Source organism: Neurospora tetraspora (assembly GCF_033439725.1).
Source record: "Neurospora tetraspora strain CBS 560.94 chromosome Unknown B0H65scaffold_6, whole genome shotgun sequence".
NCBI lineage: Eukaryota > Fungi > Ascomycota > Sordariomycetes > Sordariales > Sordariaceae > Neurospora > Neurospora tetraspora.
In genome coordinates, this window is record NW_026944388.1 from 3,174,131 (window position 1) to 3,191,749 (window position 17,619).

The 17,619-nt window shown below is 54.2% G+C and overlaps 3 protein-coding genes across 3 annotated transcripts; 2 read left to right on the forward strand and 1 right to left on the reverse strand.

Moving 5' to 3' along the window:
* The first annotated feature begins 907 nt into the window (after positions 1 to 907).
* Positions 908 to 3,012, forward strand: B0H65DRAFT_273618 (peptidase M24, structural domain-containing protein). Its single transcript, XM_062822777.1, has 3 exons — positions 908 to 1,122; positions 1,376 to 2,377; positions 2,446 to 3,012. The coding sequence occupies exons 1-3, from the start codon at positions 1,095 to 1,097 to the stop codon at positions 2,643 to 2,645; spliced, it is 1,230 nt and encodes a 409-aa protein (XP_062679796.1). The 5' UTR covers positions 908 to 1,094; the 3' UTR covers positions 2,646 to 3,012.
* Positions 3,013 to 4,314: 1,302 nt separating this feature from the next.
* On the forward strand, positions 4,315 to 10,536 carry B0H65DRAFT_273551 (uncharacterized protein). Its single transcript, XM_062822776.1, has 7 exons — positions 4,315 to 4,480; positions 4,542 to 7,494; positions 7,795 to 7,888; positions 8,639 to 8,976; positions 9,039 to 9,488; positions 9,549 to 9,738; positions 9,796 to 10,536. Exons 2-7 carry the CDS (start codon positions 4,775 to 4,777, stop codon positions 10,249 to 10,251), a joined length of 4,248 nt encoding a protein of 1,415 aa, XP_062679797.1. The 5' UTR covers positions 4,315 to 4,480; positions 4,542 to 4,774; the 3' UTR covers positions 10,252 to 10,536.
* Positions 10,537 to 11,608: 1,072 nt separating this feature from the next.
* Positions 11,609 to 17,194, reverse strand: B0H65DRAFT_590932 (putative SPO76 protein). The gene is made up of 3 exons (XM_062831082.1): positions 16,346 to 17,194; positions 12,834 to 16,283; positions 11,609 to 12,763 (listed from the first exon to the last, which is right to left on the reverse strand). The coding sequence occupies exons 1-3, from the start codon at positions 16,694 to 16,696 to the stop codon at positions 11,762 to 11,764; spliced, it is 4,803 nt and encodes a 1,600-aa protein (XP_062679798.1). The 5' UTR covers positions 16,697 to 17,194; the 3' UTR covers positions 11,609 to 11,761.
* Positions 17,195 to 17,619: the final 425 nt, after the last annotated feature.

A 17,619-nucleotide genomic window follows, 5' to 3' on the forward strand; every position in this document is an offset into this window, starting at 1 on the left:
CCGTGGTGTTTTGTTTGTCCGTTCTGTCAGCTTCCAATTTTTGGGAGAAGAGATGAGGCTGGGCTGCGGGATACACCACTACTAGTGTACTCGAGTAAGGTCAGGTCGGTACAACGAGGCAACTGAACTTTGGCACCGCACAGCGCATCTTTCACTGACAACTGGAGGCTGACAGGCAATTGGATGCCAAAGGCGAGAGCGACCTAGCGGGAAGAGTGTTGCAGTGCTGTTCCTGACCAATGGAACAACAGCAAAAGACAGCCGTGTCCCAGACAAGGACGTGTGTCAGTCGCTCCTCGAGGTACTCGGTACTTAGCCACCAGCGCAAAGTAGTAAGCCAGACAAGGTATTCAGGACTTCCCAGTCATGGCCAGAGCGGATCTCTTTCTGCCAGGGCAGGTCTGTCTTGGCGCGCCTGAACCCGTGTCACTGTCATTGTCTGCGCTTTCCATCAATGGCACCGGCAGACTCGCAATGTCGAGGAAGAGTCCCGGCAGGCTTCTTTTGCCGTGCCGTTGCGCTGCCGCGAGCCTGCCCTCAGAACAGCAGAACTCGACGGACGTCAACGTGGACTTGCGCCAGTGCGAGACCCCCGGAGTGAGGAGCTGGTCAAGACCGATGGAAGGCAGTGAATGCGCAAGAATGCGCTACTTCTGCGGCAACTTGAAAGTCTGCCAAAGTGGCCGTCGCAATCGCAATGGCAAATCGCAAAGAGTCCATCCCGTCGTCATGCAATGGATTTGCCTGGATCCCGTACTGTGATGCAGAGACAGTGGAGCACAGGCTTCAATCCAATGATGGAGCATCAGCAGGCGTGAGCGCTGAGCACTGGGCACTGGCCCCTGCCAGACCCAGACCTAGAGAAAGAACCCCCTCCCCCGCCTTCACAAAATCCAGCAGCAAAGCAAAATCGCACGCATCAAGCCGGCCCACCTCGAAGCTCCCGACTTTGCTGTTTTTCCTTCTTCTTTCCACTCTCCACCATCCACACCCCAAGGTAGCTTCAACACCCGCCCAATCTTTACCTTTACGTCGTACATTCATTCTAAGCTTTAGTTACTAGTAAACAGTCTATCGCTGTACATTTGCCCAAAATGGCGTCCGAAACTAAGCAGGAGATCGGTTAGTTGCAAAGGAAGCTGAGCTACAAGCATGAAGCTTTTCTCTTCCGTTTCCCTCCCTCTAGTCCTCTACTCCTTCCCTCCTCCAGCTGCGCACTTTGAGAGGTTGGCGTCTAGACTCTCCTATCTTGTTCCTCGTCGTCCCTGGGAAAGCCGGCCCTTGCCTGCGACACACAGGCTCGGGAGCTTGCTTGTCGCCGGCTTGCTCTGTCTATGCGCCCATATGCTCTTCAAAGGCTGACCCCTGCTGCTAGACTACTCCCTCAACAACCCCGATACCCTCACCAAGTACAAGACCGCCGCTCAGATCTCTGAGAAGGTCCTTGCTGAGGTCTCCAAGCTCGTTGCCGCCGGCGAGAAGATCGTCGACATCTGCGAGAAGGGCGACAAGCTCATCGAGGAGGAGCTTGCCAAGGTCTACCGCGGCAAGAAGATCACCAAGGGCTTCTCCCACCCCACTACCGTCTCTCCCGCCGGTTTCGTCACCCCCTACACTCCCTTGACCTCCGACGAGAAGGAGGCTGCTGTCGAGATCCAGGCCGGTGAGCCCGTCAAGATCCAGCTCGGTGCTCAGATCGATGGCTTCGGCTCCATAGTTTGCGACACCGTCATTGCCCCTGCCAAGGACCAGACCGACGATGTTATCGAGGGCCGCAATGCTGACTTGATTCTCGCCAACTACTACGCCAACGAGCTCCTCCTCCGCCTTATGGTTCCCCCTGGCCTCCTCGCTACCGGTACCGATGAGGAGAAGGCCAAGGCCGCCTCCCAGAAGCCTCCTTCGCAGGCCAAGATCACCGACCTTCTCCAGAAGGTTGTCCAGGCCTACGACTGCAACCTTGTCGAGAGCACCACCTCGTGGCTCTTCGACCGCAACGAGATTGAGGGCAAGAAGAAGATCGTTATTGCCCCTGGCGATAACACCAAGGGCGAGGGTGTCCCTGAGGTTGGCGAGGTCTGGGGTGTCGAGATGGGCGTCAGCTTGGGATCCGGCAAGGTCAAGCAGTACGAGAACCGCACTACCCTTCACCGCCGCACCACCACCACCTATGCCCTCAAGCGTCCCAGCTCGCGTAAGCTTCTTTCTGAGGTCCAGAAGAAGTTCGGTACCTTCCCCTTCAGCTTGAGGCAGCTTGAGGACGAGCGTGATGCCAAGTCTGGTGTCATTGAGTGCGTCCGTGGAAACGTCTTCCGCGCTTACGAGGTTGTTGGTGACAAGGATAACTCCCCTGTTGCCAGAACCCTTACCACTGTTGGTATGTATCGAATCTTTGACTCGTGTGTGTCAACTAGAATTAAGCAGTCTAACTAACTGGTTCAATAGCCATCACCAAGAACGGCCTCACCAAGCTTGGCGCCGCCCCTGCGCTCGACCTCTCCAAGTTCAAGACCGACAAGAAGATTGAGGATGAGGAGATTCTTGCCATCCTTGCCCAGCCCCTCTCCAGGAACACTGGCAGCAAGAGCAAGAACAAGAAGAAGAAGACCGCTAAGAAGGAGGGCGAGAAGGCCGATGAGGAGTAAATGGGAGTTTGGACATGATTGGCTGTAGTAGTCTGGTGTATGGATTAATGTGGAAAGCTGGGCTGCCTTAGCTCGAAAGTTGCTGCCTTTCTGGCTAATTCCGGTGCATCTTTTGGGTTGTGGTCTTCCGATGGAGCATTCGATCCGGCACGCTTTGCATCCCGTGGCACGGGTACGAGAGGGCAAACCGCAAGCAACAGTCGGTCCCATCAGAGACGACTGGAGGAGACCGAAAGAAGGTGGGAGGATTCATCCCCAGTGACGAGCCTTCATCATTGTGATCTTTTTTTTTTGGCTTATCAGTGCCATAGTTCTGCTTTGGCTCCCCATTAGCATCCATCGCGAGCGTTCAGCCGAGGCACATCTGTACAAGGCAGGATGGCGTCCGCTAAGCGAATTAGCCAACACATAATCCTGAGTTAGTCCTCGAAATATCAAAGGCGATTAAACAAAAAAAGAATGAGAAAAAAACCAGAAACAGAACGGATTGTCAATCTAATGACCACATCATAGACTTTTGTTTTTACGGTATTCTTGCGAAAAGGCAGCGCCAGTTGGTATACGGATGCGAGCGTACACCCATGGTATTTTTCCGTCTGACGCCTGATGCACTTGCCATGTAATACGGCACTTGCGTGGAAATCCGAAGCTCCGTCACAAAAGACAGTGCAAAAGCCTTGGACTCGGCCATTTCTAGTTAATACCCAGATCGGGGGCTGCTGCTTTTCGATGGACAGTTGTGTCCTGTGGCCATACCGGTATTGATCAGGTGCGCTCTGTATCGGAACTCGGTCAGGCCGGACGAAAGCACTTGTGTTCCATCTCTCATCCCACCCTCGCTCACACAATACCAACCCCTGAAAAGGGAAAACAGAATCTACTGCATTCACTTGCAACCAAAGTGCTCCAGCAACCGTTTTTCTTTTCTTTTTCCTCAAGCACAGCAGCGTACGATAACGATAACTTCACTTAGCTACTCCACAGCAGCAGCCCGCCTGAAAAGCAAACTAGAGCCCAGAACGTCAACATCGGGGAACGCGTGGTTTGCGTCTTGCGAAAGCAGCCAGCTGAGGGCATCGCATCCAGCCTGATCATCAATCACCCACCACTCATTACCACGAGAAATCAGGAACACGTGTGTGGTTGGGGTGTTAGCCCAAACTAACCAAACATATGACAAAGGGTTAGATGGTCCAGAGGCGTGCGCAAGGTTCGTGACGTAAACTTCCATCCGGATGTCAGGAGAAGTCAACAACATTCCCAGAGGCATCTCTGATTCGGGGTTACGGTGCCTATGAATCACAGATCACCATCACCTCACTTCACATCCCACGTGAATGACAAAGTAGCTGGGAACCCAAGGTAAAGAGCTTCAACTATTGAGATATCGGGTATCCCTCACTTCGGATTGAGCCCCAGATCCTCCATCTTGTCATCGCTCGGGTGCCAGGGCAGTGAAAGGAAGTGGGAAGGAATCAATAGCCCGTCAGCCGAAAATCGGTTTTAGGGGCTGTTGTACGATAACAGCAGCGTTGAAGACCCCCTGAAGCTGTCATTCCTCTGGCCACTACAACCCGCTGAGGGGTTTGCTGCAAGCACTGCAGCACCTTCGATTGCTCCTCCCTCTACTGCCTCCTTATCCAAGCATCCCTCCTTTTCCTGTTTACGACCGTGAGTCCGGCCCCCTTCCTGCCGTCACCCCCAACAACAGCAGCTATCGCCCTCCATTCCCACCTTCACCTTGTCCTTCCCCATAAATTTCTACCATTTTCAACGCGTGCAATCGCTCCGGACGCGGTCATTTCGCCATATTTCTTATTTTGGGCACAAAGCAGGTAATGCATCCACGGCCTCCTATCTGTTACTTATCGCGGCGATACTAACTGGCTGGTATAGGCGCGAGTGCACACACCGAAAGGGAGTCCCGGGGTGGTGGTTCAATCGAAGCCGTCTAAACACACCTCTCAGCACTTGGGATTTGCAAAGGGGGCGAACCCGCGGTCCGTTCGATAATCTCGTAGCCCACATCTCGATCTGCCTACGACCTCCAGCTTGCGGCCCGCGCATCCCTTCACCAACACAACCATCCGTCGAGGACAAGGAAAGACCTATCTTTCTGGCCATACCACATGGTTTCACCAAGTACGAGAAGCACGCGATCGAGATATTCCAGTCCACGCCAAATACCATCCGGCTCTGTTGATCCGATCAAGGGGCAACGCAGTGCTAGCGCGAGTGGGAGTGGGAGCGGTGGGAGCGGCAACGCCAGCGGCAGCGGCAGCGGCGCAAAGAGCAAAGGGAACGGAGGCGGAGGCGGAGGCTGCAACAGCAAGAGCTCAGGAACAGAGGGCCAAAAGACGTTCATGGATCGCTGGCTGGAACCACCTGTGCAGAACAAGCCCAGCTTTGCCGACGCCGGCTTGGTGCGCCACGGCGTTGTCGAGGGAATGGCGCCCCTGGGGACGATGCCCAAGGCGGGCTTCTTTAAGAAGGCTACACCTGCACCGCCACCACCTGAGTCGAAGCCTTTCAAGACGACGAGAATCGTGATCAAGCGGCCTGTAGCGCCCCCAGCACCACCTGCACCGGCTCCCGCAGCTACTACTCCGGCACCCGAGGAGGACGAAACGGAAGACGAAGAAGAGAGTGGGAACGGCAGCATCATGACGGGCGCCGATGAGACGGGATCGGAGAGGATGACTCCTGCCCCTATTTTCTCGGCTTCGACGCGCCGCCCTCTGCCGGTTTCTCAAACCCTAGCCACCTCACACGGGCTCATGGTGGATCCTCGGACGCAACTCATGGACGCAGTTATAGAAAAGGCGGTGGAAGAGGCCGTAGCGCATCACCGGTATCCCACGGCGTACGCCCTCAAGACGCTCTATGAGGAGGATCGATACAACTCCAGGTTCCGGGTTATTGCGGAGAAGGTTTTCACGCAGACTGCAGATGCCGGGATGCTCGAAGAATTTGCCCGGATGCTCCACCAAAAGAAAAAGGAAGCGAAGAGGAAAAACATGGGCTTGAATTATTTTGCGAGTATGACGGCCATGGGCCAGGCGCCGCCCAAGCCCCAGCGGGCCTCTTACGGCCATCTTGTCACGTTGGACATTTCCGCCGTGCAACGCTATCGTGAAGCGGTTGAGCAGCGAAGAGCTGGGTCCGGTGATGTGAAGCAAGAGGAAGCCAGTCATGAAGGTGTTCCGGAGCGGGTCCGTGAGCTCCAGCAACAGTCTTTTGTTGTCCAGCAACAATCGTTGCACCAGCACAATCAGCAGGATCTCCAATACCGCCAGGGGCTCCAGCTTCAGCAGGAGCAACGGCAGCCTCAGCACTACCAGCCAACATACCCTGAACCCGGTCCGCACCCCAAACCCAACCCTGAACAAGGACCTGAGCCAGAACAGCCAGTGGCAGGACCCGAACCTGAATTGGCACCCACATCTGAGCCTGCTCTTGAACATCTTCCGCTCGACCCTCAACTTCTTAATCCTCCACACCAACAATCACCACCATCCCCACAACCACCATCACCACCACAACAAAAACAAAAACAACAAGCACCTCAGCCGGAGTTGGTCTCTAACCCCGCGCCAAGGATTTCCTTCACTGGAGGCAAACCTGACAAGGAAGAGCAAGAGTACGAAGATCAGCAATCTCATTCTGACCCACCTCTTGATCTTTCCTCATCTCACTTTGAACAGGACCCGGAAGAAGAAGGGGAGAAGGAGCAGGAGCTCTTGCTGGCGTCGAAGACGTCTGCTACGACACCTGCACTTGCACTCGCGCCTGCGCTTGCGCCTGCATCACCGGAACCGGAACGAGAGCAGCGTCCGCCAGACCATGAGCAGGAAGCTGAGGGTGAAATTCGAGAAGTTCATGTCCGCAAGAAGCACAAATCACCAAGAAAATCTGAATCAGCAAAGGCAAAGATGGTCGCCAACGGGGTGAATGGAAAGGCCAAGTCGGTTTCGCCGAAGAAGAGGGGGCGGGCGAGCTCCATCTCAAGCTCGTCGTCGTTGTCGAGCGCACGATCGCTCTCACCGCCAGCAGACGTGTATGATGGAGATGGGCTAGGGAGTAGCTTTGCCATTTCGGTCTCGCCCTCTCGTGCCAGCCCAGCGCCCATCATTTCTCCCGCCGCCGCGGTCGATTCTGCTGCGAGTGGAGCTGGTAATGCTGTCGAGGGCGGCAATCACGATGCTGTTGCGCCACACCCAATCACGGTTCGTCGCCGCATCAACGTGAGGAGGAACAGGAACGTGTCACCTGCCCTCCCATCACCGGCCTCACCCACGGGTAGGCAGAGCGATTCCTTGGATCCCGCTATTGGACGTCCATACGAAATGCCTGCCGTCGTCGACGCGCCTTTGTTCCCAAATCTGAACTCAAAGAAGGGCTCGAAGTCGGGGGTCCAGGGCGTTGTGTTCCCTAGCAAGGTTGGGCGGATTGACGAGAACGACCCGAAGTATCGCCTGCGACAGAGCGCTAAAAAGATTACGGCCAACTACAACAAACCGTTCCCCGAAAGTTTCACCAGAGAGTCGTATCCCAAGGAGGAGCCTTCTGTGGAGGTGGAAGAGATGCTGGTGTCTACGCCTTTCACGCGACCTATGAGCTCAGCAGCACCAGAGACGACAACGCGTGCTACCTCTGCCTCAGCCGAAGGCCGGAGCACGCGTGCATCGAGGAAGAGGTCGCATGTTGAGCTTGAAGAGCAGCAGTCATCGCCTACAGCGGCTACTTTCCCTGCATCGGACGTTGCTTCTACGGCAGCGAACTCGAGAGCAGGGACGCCTGCGCTGCGACCCGCGAAGAAGCCAAGGACGGGACTGAGAGTGAAGAATTCGTAAGTTATTCCTTGCTCCTTCTTTATCTACATTTACCCCCCGAGTTCCCTTGCGGCAGGCGGCTGCTTGCAAGTTACGAGTGGAATTGGCAGGGTGGTTTGATGATCAAATTTTCTTGCTGGCGTCAAGTGTCACCAGAGTCTGCCGGCCTTGGCTTTGGTGTCCTCACCTTCGCGACCACACGATGAAGAGAGATCGAGTGAGAAACGACTGGTGTGTTGCATCATCGAGTTGTCATAGTTAAACACTGCATTTGTCATTGTATCTGTTGTTCACATCGCTAATTGTTCTGGATGCAGGCCGATGAAGAGGAAGACGTCCGCGGCCGGCATCCCGCGGGCGAGCGGAGAGCGAAGTAGTCCGACCGTCACCAATGGCAACTATGCCAAGGAGGTAAGAAGATATTTCTCATCTGTCAGACTTCTCTTCATTCTGTTTCTGCCTTTTTGTATGCTGTTTGTCCTTTCCTGTCCGTCGTTTGTGCGTGGCTGAGCTTTCCTATTGGGAAGCGAAGCCAGAACGCGGATGAGGGGGCGTTTGGCTAGCTCGGAACACAGATTTCGCTCCTTTCCAGAGGCCCTTTTTTTCACTGTCTGATCACCCCTCCCCATCACTCGGCTACCTACCCTACACAGCATCTGCTGCCCTGCCCTGCCTGCCCATCCCCCATAACATACGTACACCCATCATTCGTTCCCTCCCGTCATCCCCCAATCCCCCATCCCCCATCTCCCCCCAAAAACAGCCCCATGCCCCTTGCTCATCACATCACCCCGTCCTGATCCATCCTGCTCGTCCTCTCAATCCTCCCAATCTTATGCCCATGTCTACGCCCATTCCCATCATCGCCATCCCTCGTGCCCATGCCACGCCTCCATCCGCACAACACAACGCGTGCAGGCCGCAGTAGTTGGCAAGGCAGGGACGGGCACCGGGGGGGTCTGTGATATTTTTAGTGGCGAACAACAACACGCTACCAACATCCACACACTACATACTACTTGTCTTTTCTTGTTCCGACTGTTGCCATTCGGTCACTTCATAAAGTCCCGGTCGTGAAATATGCCGCACAAATCATCGCTCTCGTCTACTTTTCCCAAGTCTAGGCTGTCGTCGCTAACCGCTTATCATGAGGTTCTCCAGGACGACAATGATGATTATTGCTCATCATGTGGTGGTAACGGCCAGCTCATCTGCTGCGATGGTTGCACCCGGTCTTTCCACTTCAGTTGCGTGGATCCGCCGCTGATGCAAGGTGCTATGCCCGACGAGTGGTTCTGCAATGTCTGTCGCACCGCTCACAACCCTCCGGTCTTCCCGGTATATAGCGGCCCTTTCGCGTCTTTGATGGAGAAGCTGGATGCCAAGAACTCGAGCGCATTCGCCCTTCCGGTTGATGTGCGCGAGTATTTCGAGGCCGTTCGCACCGGTCAAGATGGGGAGTATGAAGAGATTGTGCCTCTAGTCAAACCGCCGGCTAAGTATGTCCCATTTTCCCGTTCGATGTCTCACTTTGGCCTCAGATACTGACAAACGGCCGCAGGAGGAAAAAGAACGACGAGGAGTCCGGACCCGACTTCTTCAGGTTACGTGATGATAAGGGAGATCCGGCAATATGCCATCTGTGCCAAGGGGGAGCCTCCGCTCGCACCAGAGCCATTATCCCGTGCAGTCTATGTGGCCTCTTCTGGCACTTGGATTGTCTTGATCCGCCTTTGGCCAACCCGCCTGTTCTCCGAACGTGGAAGTGTCCTTGCCACGTTGATGACTTGCTCGCCAAGGTGCCAGGTCAGCTGGCGCCGGCTCATAAGTTCCGCAAGATCAAGGGCGCATCAGTAATCAGGCCGGCTTATGGTCGCGCTTACATCAACAACGGCTACATCGAGGTGGAACCCGAGGCTAGCGACGACGAGAGTGGCTGGAAGGATGTCGAGACCTATGGCAAGGTTGTGAGATTGCCTGCCAAGGGCATCAAACTCGATTTCCTATCACGGTATGTATTCACTCACCTTATGAAATCGCTCAACAACAGCAGGACTAACCTAATGCACAGCGTCCGTGAAAATCGCAAGGGAAAACCTATCCCCCCTCTCAATATTCCTCAGACTACCGGTACTGGGGCTTCGGTTGGGTCATCACTCCTCAACAAGCGGAGCTTAGAAGAGCAGCAAGCAGTCTACAATCTTGCCGCGTTGAGTGGACAAGGCACAAGTGGTGTTAACACCCTAGTTGATGCCTTGTTGGTATGTGTTTTCCGATCCACCGCCTCCGCGATTTCGATGACTAACATTCCGACGCAGGCTCAAGCTGATCCTTCAGTCATCTCGCTGATGGCGAGCGGCAACTCTGATCACTTGGCCACTGGTAACCTGAACCATATGGACCAACAGAGTCTTCGTGCTATGCTTGCCCAGATGGAGAAGATGACAAGCCAAATCAGAAGCATGCTGGAGCCTGTCACTCCCATGGCTGCTTCCCAGGATCAGTTGGTTTCATCTAAAGTCCCAAGCTTGACGAACTCGTCGCAGTCCATCACAGACGGGGAGTCGGAAAAGACGGTCCGTGATCTCGAGAGCACGCCAACGATGAAGAAGGAACTGCCCCCTTCGCCGGCCGCGACCGACGATGTCGCTACCGCCAAGCAAACCAAGGAGCCAGCGCCTCCCAGGAGGAAAAAGCGGAAGAGTAACGGAAGGAAGAGCGCAGACAGTGATGCGGCAGTACTCCAGAACGGTGATATGGATGTAGACGCATGATGATCTCGGGGAGGGAGGGGGGGGAAATCTAGCCAGCAGGTGTTGGGAACTGATATCCTTTGTTGGGTCTAGTGGTTTTTGAACCATTTCCACGTTTTAGGGTTTGCATAGGTTATGGTGCACAGGCTTAGCTATACTATCTATGGGTTGAGAGGGGATTGCGAAAATGAATTTACACAGCAGAGCAGAGACAGCGAGGCTCATTTGCCTACCTACTCGATATTCGTACAAGTCTATTGATATCATCTTAACTTCGACGAACTTATGAAGAAGGCGTGCGTGAAAGCCGTTCAGCCAAATCCCGAGTCCAAGTCTAGCCTGTCCCCCACCCTAGCTTTCCTTGTCCGCTTGTTTGCGGTGCTTTCCAATTGTATCACCCGCCCACGCCGCCGCGCCCTGCCTGCCTGCCTGCCTGCCTGCGACACACCCAGATGATTGCCCGATCAGAAAAGTTCACTCATCCCCCAATGGGACAGACACCCAACCCAACAGCCAACAGTTAACAAGCCAACCGGAAAACCAACCGACCAACCAACCAACCAACCAACCGTCCTCCCTCGAGCTATTAACCAACGAGCCGCAGGTTTTCTGTTTATCTATCTATGTGTACTAAGTACTACACAACATACGTGCCTGGTCGGTCACACGAGTAGCCATTCTCGGCTGGCACGCACGCACGCATGGCGGTCGGAGAGTAGGTATACAAGAAGGAGCGATCGATGGAGGGCGAGTGGGAAAGAGCGAGCGAGCAGTCAAAGGCAGCCAACAAACAGCCCCGATCGGTCGCGCAACAACTTCCATTCCTTTTCTTATCTTCTCTTTCCGTTAAGTAACAGTGACACTGGAGGAAGGTCGGTTGCGGCCGGCATGAAAAGGTCTTAAAAAAAATAATGAAACATGAGCTGTTTCGTTTCGAAGATCGCGTTTCATCATATGGAGAGGATAGGGAGGAGGGGAATGGAAAGGAAACGGAAACGGAAAGGTTACATCGACATCAACGAACTTTATCGATCGTGGTCGCGTAGCTGAGGTCCTCACGAGGTAGTGGTAGTTTTAGGTAGTCAAGTAAGATGGGATATGGATCAAAGAGATCTGAGAAGGAGATCTGAGAAAGAGAGCTTTATAGAGAAGGAAACTTGACACCAGCAGAAAGACCCGACTGAGTTGATGGGGGGAAACATACATACGCCGAGGGAAGGAGACAGAGGAAGATGAACATGAGATACCAATATTGAGCTTGACGCCTAAAATCTAATCCCGTGATACCAGTGATAACTACCACGCTATAACTCGTACAGCTTCAGTTCCAGCTCACACATCGCATCGCCTCGCATGCACGCAAACATGGCTCACAACCATCATTTTAAGTAAGAAGTACGCTACTACCAAGTGGAAATCATTCTGCGTATCAATACTGAATACTCTAAGATTATCGACCATTATTGTCCTTGTCAGCTGGAATTACCCTTCGTTCCTCGAACCTCTCAAATCCCTTTCACCACCTCACCCCTCATTCCTCATCCATAACATCCTCATCCTCCACTTCCTCCTCCGGCTGCTGCTTCCCCCTCGTGCTCCTACTGCTTCTCGTAGCCCGAGCCGGTGCAGCAGCAGCCTTCGCCTTCCCCTTCGGAGCAGCAGCAGCAGCAGCCTTCGCCTTGCTTGGAGCTGGGGCAGAAGTTTTTGCCTTCCGACCATTAGCAGCCGCGCGAGCTGGTGGCGCCGTTTCTTCTTCTTCCTCCTGTTCATCCTCTTCGTCCTCCGCCGCTGGCTCTTCAGCTTCCGCTTCCGCTTCGGCTTCAGGCTCATCAGCCATCTCGACATCGCTGAGCTCGCTTAGATCGCTTTCGTCCTTGTCTTTGGCTAGTGCTGCTGCGGTCTTGCCGCGTCCGCTCTTTCTCGTAGCGTTTCTAACCGGCAGAGAGGCAGCAGCTTTCTTGCCCTTGGCGGCCGCGCTGGCCTTTTTGGTAGCAGCGGCGGGGAGCTCTTCTTCTTCATGTTCGGGCTCTTCCTCCTGTTCCTTTTCGGGCTCCTCCTCGTCATTTTCGTCTTCTTCGCTTTCCTTCTCCTTTCTTTTGCTACTCCTTGCTGACGCGCTCGCCTTGGCAGCAGCCCGCTTGGGTGGCGCCTCCTCCCCACTTCCCTCCTCGTCATCACCTTCCTCCTTGTCATCATCCTCGTCTTCATCGAGGTACTCCCACTCGGCCACGCCCTCCAACATCTCCTCGTCGTCATCCTCCGAGTCGCGCTCGGTGTAGGCGCGAGTGTTCTTGTTGGCGCGACGAGAGCTCTGTCGGCGCTCGGATTCGGGAACGGCCGGGCCAGGGGACCAGTCGTCGCGGTCGGACCTCTTCTTCGCCGGGGTCTTCTTGGACTTGGCTGTGGCGATCTTGCGCGTGGACTTGGCTTCGCGGTCGCCGTCGCGGTCACCGGTGGAAGATGACTTGACTTTCTTGGACTTGTGCCCGTCGCGGTTGTTGGTGCCGGTTGCGGCGGACATGGACTTGCGTTTCTGTGAAGGGGAAGCGGTGTTAGTAGGTTGCATTGGTACGGCGTGGATACGTGTTGTTCTTCGTACGTACCTTCTTGCGGTCCATAGCCCTAAGGAGCTCGTCCAGTTTCTCGTCCAAGCCCTCGGGGAGGTAGGACTTCTCTGCAATCGCCTGCGCTTCGCTATGGGACTGGAGGGCCGTGTACAGACCGAGGGGAAGGCCGACCTTCCCGGGGAACGCATTAAAGGCCCAAACCTTCTTCTCCTGCCACTTCCTGATAACAGCTTGCGCCAAGTCACTCAGGACCCTGTGCGCATCGCTGTTTGGATTAAGTCCATCTTGCGTCTGCTTCACACGCTCCGCGTACTTGTATATCAAGCCCAAATTGGACTCGGTGCCTACCAGCACGATGTAGTTGAGAATGTACCGTGCGTGGTCGACGAGGTAGTCTACCTCGTTGCTGTAGTCGGGGTGGTGGGCCAGAAGCGAGATTAGGCGGGCCATGATCGCCTCGAGGACAGGCTGCTTGAGGTTCTGGAAGTGGCGCGCTCTGGAACGGATCCATGTTTCCGCCCTGTTCTTGAACTCGACGTTGGGTTCGAAGGCAGTGAGGAAGATGATGGTATAGTAGCGCGACCGCAGCTTGCCATCGGCGAGATACTTTTGGAGCTTCCGCACAAACCCGTGACGCACCTCCTCGACCATGTCTTGGGTGGTCAGGGCCAAAAGGTTGAAATCTGAAGGCGTGAGCATGTCGTCGAAATGCTTTTGCGTGCAGAGCTTGAGCATCAACTGGGCAGCCAAGAGCCTTAGCCTTGTCTTGTGATGCTTGGGCGTCTCCTTCTCCTCGACAATCTCGCCCTTCTCCTTGATGATCTTCCTGAGCACCTTCCAGACATTACTGGCCTTCTCCTTTGCGTCTTCGATATCCTCGATACTCCTCACCCTATTGACTAGTGTTTTTAGGGAGAGGCACTTGGCTTGGATCTCCTCATCCATATCGGCGTCATTGACCCAATCGGGATCGCTGTCTTTGGCGTCAGTCCGCACCTGGAGAAGGATCTGCTTGAAGGTCATATTGAGGATCTCATCATTCGCCTCCTCAGTAACCTTGGGTGCAAGAAGTTCCAACTGGCTGACAGCGGTAAGCTTGTTAAGGAAGTTACTCGACCCGTACGACCAATCCTTCAATATTCTCTGGAGAAGATCAGTGGCGGTGACCATGCTCTTGTCATCTTTCTTACAAAGAACAATGTTGACGGCATGCTTCGACGCCTTGACGGGTTGGCCATAAAGAGCGTAGTTAATCATGGTCTGCACAAATTTCCGATCCATGGCGACATCCTTAGGGAACTTCCGGGCATACGTGGAGCAAGCCTTGAGCGTTTCCGCTACTATGGGATCGTTCGGCTTTGTGGCAGTAGGAGCCTGGTCAACTAGATCCTTGCAAAGCTGCCCGATGTGAGTTTTGAAGAGGTCTGGGTTGCGTTGAGAGATCTCGTTCAAGATCTCGTGCGCAATCGCTCCCAAGCCGTCCTTGTCGGATTTGGAGTACTCCATGATCGTAGATAGGTGACTGCGGTTGAACAAAAGGCAACCAGAACGATAGAGGAGAGGAAGCAGAGTGTCAATAACTGAAGGGTCCTTGCTGGCCATACAGCGCTTGATGAGCTCTTTCAAGGCCTTATAAACCGTCTTAAAGTCATTCTCCTGGCCAATGACATATTTGATGAGGTTATAGTTCCGGCGATCGTGGATCTTAGCAAACTTGATCAAGTCGGTCTTGCTCTTAACGTGTTCTGGTAGGAACTGTGCGATGTAATCGGCCGTTTTGTTCAAGTTGCTAGTGATTTTTTCGGCGTTGCTTTCCATAACACCGCCATTGTACCTTTCACACTGGTCGAGGTAGGTTTCCAGAATCTTGGCGAACTGAGGCCGTCTAGACTGCATGGCGAAAAATGCCTTCTTCGCCGGCTCGTCGAGTGAGCGGACAAGGAGGAGGATCCTCTCTGCCCTAATCGCATCATGATCGATGGATGCCGCATTGGCTGATTGCGACTGAGAGTTGCCGTTAGGGTTGGAATTCTTAGTCGCCTTTTTGGCTGGCGGATACCCAAGAGGCACCAGGAACTCATAGATGACGCGATCCATCAGGACATTCAGTTCCAGATCATTGGCGTAAAAGGCGTTGTATATGCGTGACGGGATGCCAGACAACGCTGCTGTTACCGCTTCATTTCCAGCAATCATCTCCCCAGTCCCGACAGCCCAGAGTTTAGCCAACAGTGACATGGCGGCAACTCTAACAGCGGGTTTCCTGTCGCGACAGCGATCAGCCAACGTGTTGAGAACCGATCCATCTTTGCCTACTCCTCCATTAGGTCCTAGTTTGGCAATGATGTCCCGGAACTTGAAGGTCTCGACAGCTTTAACAGCTGCAAGTCTGACCTTTTCATCGCTGTCCGAGAGCTTCTCTCCCAACCCTCGGATCAAAGTAGCCTCGTCCTCGCGACTGAGTCCGATTCCTCCAGCAGAAGTGGAGAGAATGTGGCCTACCGCCGTGGTCCATGCAGCGCGAATTGACGGAGCTTTATCGTTCTTCCTACTCAAAAAGTTGTGGAACGTCGTGCTATGTGTCTGTGAGAAGGAAATAGAGCAAAGCGGCGTGGTGAGGATGTTGGTCACTTGGGGTTCCGCTCTATCTTCCTCTTCCAGACTCAATGGCGGGTATGCAGCTGGATCAAGGACGGGCAGTGGAGGCGGACCTGCCGCGCCAATGCCTGAAATCATGTCTCCGAGCGTCTCCGTTGCCATCTGTCGCAAGTGCACATTGTCTGCTGAGAGCTCTGCATCAACCTGAGGGACAACGTTTTGAAGGATCATGGGGGCGGCCTTCCAGATCTCCCGAATAAGCACATGCGCTTTCCTCAGTTCCTTCAAGTCGGACTCGGACGGCCCTGTTGGGCCATCATCCTCATCGTTTTCGTCATCTTCGTCTCTGTTGCCGTTCGGCTTCCCAGCAAAACCTGTCGCATCGACAATCACATCACTAAAATACTGACTGGCGAAACGAGCCATCTTGTCGTCATAGTTCTGGCATAGAGTCCTGACCATCTGGTAAGCCTCGGGCTCTTCCTTCAGGAGCAGCGTTGCCTGGCTGTCATCGATTGGCACATGATCCTGCCGTTCCTTGCCTAGTCCCGGAGCAGCAGCTCTCAGGAACTGGGCCATGATGACATCCACAACCTTCCCTGGAAGGGTCACGGAGTCGTCAATGAGTACTCCCAGCATCTCTTGCATACTAAACTCGACGTCCTTTCCAACCTGCTCTCCCTTGGAAGATTTGAGACCCGAGACACCGTCGAAAATTGTGGTAAAAAGCTTGAGTAACAAGGCCTCGCTGCCTTCAACATCGAGCAGCAGCACGATACTCTTAATCTCGGCAAAGGATCGTAGCACATACTTGTGCTGGTTGTTGTAAGGATTCGATGGATCGAAGAGGGCGGGAATGATGGAGTTGATGCTGAGGTTAAAGATATCCTGCGGTGCGATCACCAACGTCAGCAGATGGTCCATGAAACAGCGTCTTGTAGCTCTCGAACCTTGAGTTGTGATGGAGTAAAGGGCGCATCGGGGGCGCATAGCCTTAGAATATCGACAATGCAGCATGCTGTGTATGCTCGTACGCCCTTGTCCTTGTGTTGGATGAGCTGATGAGAGGCGACGTCCTTAGCGACCTTGACCAGTGAATCGGTGTCCACCGTCTCCTGATCCATCTCCGACAGCTCCTTGGAGAGGGCGTCGAGTCTCTTAAGCAGTGTATCGATGGAGATGGGCTTGCCGGGGCGCCATGTTAAGGGCTCGTTGAACTCGAGTGCGACCAGTCCCTGTTCCTGCTCCTGCTCCTGCTCGAGCTCCTCCTCCTCCTCGGGAGCGCTCCGACGTGGCGCCATGGCGGCTGATGTGCTGTGGTGAACCGCCCTCTTGCGTTGTAATCTGTGGGCAAGCTAGCTGAGTGACGGATTTGGCCAAGTGACCAAGCGGCGAAGGATGGGAAAATGGATCGAATAAAAAGGCGGAGGCGGAGAGGAGCTGGGAGGCTCTGAAGTCTTGTAGCGACCGCAAGGCGCGCGTGGTGCCGTGGTGCGACGTTAACGAGGAACGTCGAGGCTCAGGTCGTCGACTCGCGATTGGCGATGCGCGGATCCTTGGAGATATATGGGCAGCTTGGTATCGCGGGCCACGAGAGATAATCCGAGATAATGATATGCGCAGGTGGTTTCTAGATGTCGCGCGACAGGCCGGCTGGACTCGGAGGAGGATATGATCAGTTGCGGTGGGTTGATGAGTTGTTGATATGGTTCGGCGACAGCTGTGTTACGCGCTCGCCCGTCCTATTCCTTCGCGTGACAGTACAACAATTCGTGAACTACAATTGGGGGACAATTGGCGGGATGGCAGGCAGAGAGCTGAGAGCCAAGGAGCTGCAGCGTCCGCAAGACAGGGGACCACTGGCAGGGGCCCGGTGAAACTTTGCGAGCATCTTACAGCAAATTACCAGCCTCTGTTTCGGAAAAGCCGCACAGGCATTACGTTTGTGTAAAATATGGTAACAGCGAGTTCAGTATGGTAAGAAACTCTTGTGCATTTGCACTGTCCAAACATCAAAGTCAATGCAACTTGAACTTCAACCGCACGTCAACGAAGGCCCTCAAATCACCCAGAACTCAGCCATGACACTCTTTAATTAAACATCCTAACAATATTGGAAGTCACCCAAAATCATATTCAACTCTCTGTTGGTCGGTACTCATGGCTCTGGAGTTACTTTGTCTACATTCGCACTGGATGAGGCACGCTGACAGCGAACATGTTC

What these genes read in the sequence shown, in the direction of transcription:
- B0H65DRAFT_273618 (XM_062822777.1), top strand. Translation starts at nt 1,095, where the DNA reads ATGGCGTCCGAAACTAAGCAGGAGATCG. An exon ending in CGAAACTAAGCAGGAGATCG is followed by an intron (nt 1,123 to 1,375) that starts GTTAGTTGCAAA and finishes CCCTGCTGCTAG; the next exon opens with ACTACTCCCTCAACAACCCC. An exon ending in CAGAACCCTTACCACTGTTG is followed by an intron (nt 2,378 to 2,445) that starts GTATGTATCGAA and finishes CTGGTTCAATAG; the next exon opens with CCATCACCAAGAACGGCCTC.
- B0H65DRAFT_273551 (XM_062822776.1), top strand. Translation starts at nt 4,775, where the DNA reads ATGGTTTCACCAAGTACGAGAAGCACGCGATCGAGATATTCCAGTCCA. An exon ending in GGACTGAGAGTGAAGAATTC is followed by an intron (nt 7,495 to 7,794) that starts GTAAGTTATTCC and finishes TTCTGGATGCAG; the next exon opens with GCCGATGAAGAGGAAGACGT. An exon ending in AAACTCGATTTCCTATCACG is followed by an intron (nt 9,489 to 9,548) that starts GTATGTATTCAC and finishes CCTAATGCACAG; the next exon opens with CGTCCGTGAAAATCGCAAGG.
- B0H65DRAFT_590932 (XM_062831082.1), bottom strand. Translation starts at nt 16,696, where the DNA reads ATGGCGCCACGTCGGAGCGCTCCCGAGGAGGAGGAGGAGCTCGAGCAG. An exon ending in TTACTCCATCACAACTCAAG is followed by an intron (nt 16,284 to 16,345) that starts GTTCGAGAGCTA and finishes ATCGCACCGCAG; the next exon opens with GATATCTTTAACCTCAGCAT. An exon ending in GGGCTATGGACCGCAAGAAG is followed by an intron (nt 12,764 to 12,833) that starts GTACGTACGAAG and finishes TCCCCTTCACAG; the next exon opens with AAACGCAAGTCCATGTCCGC.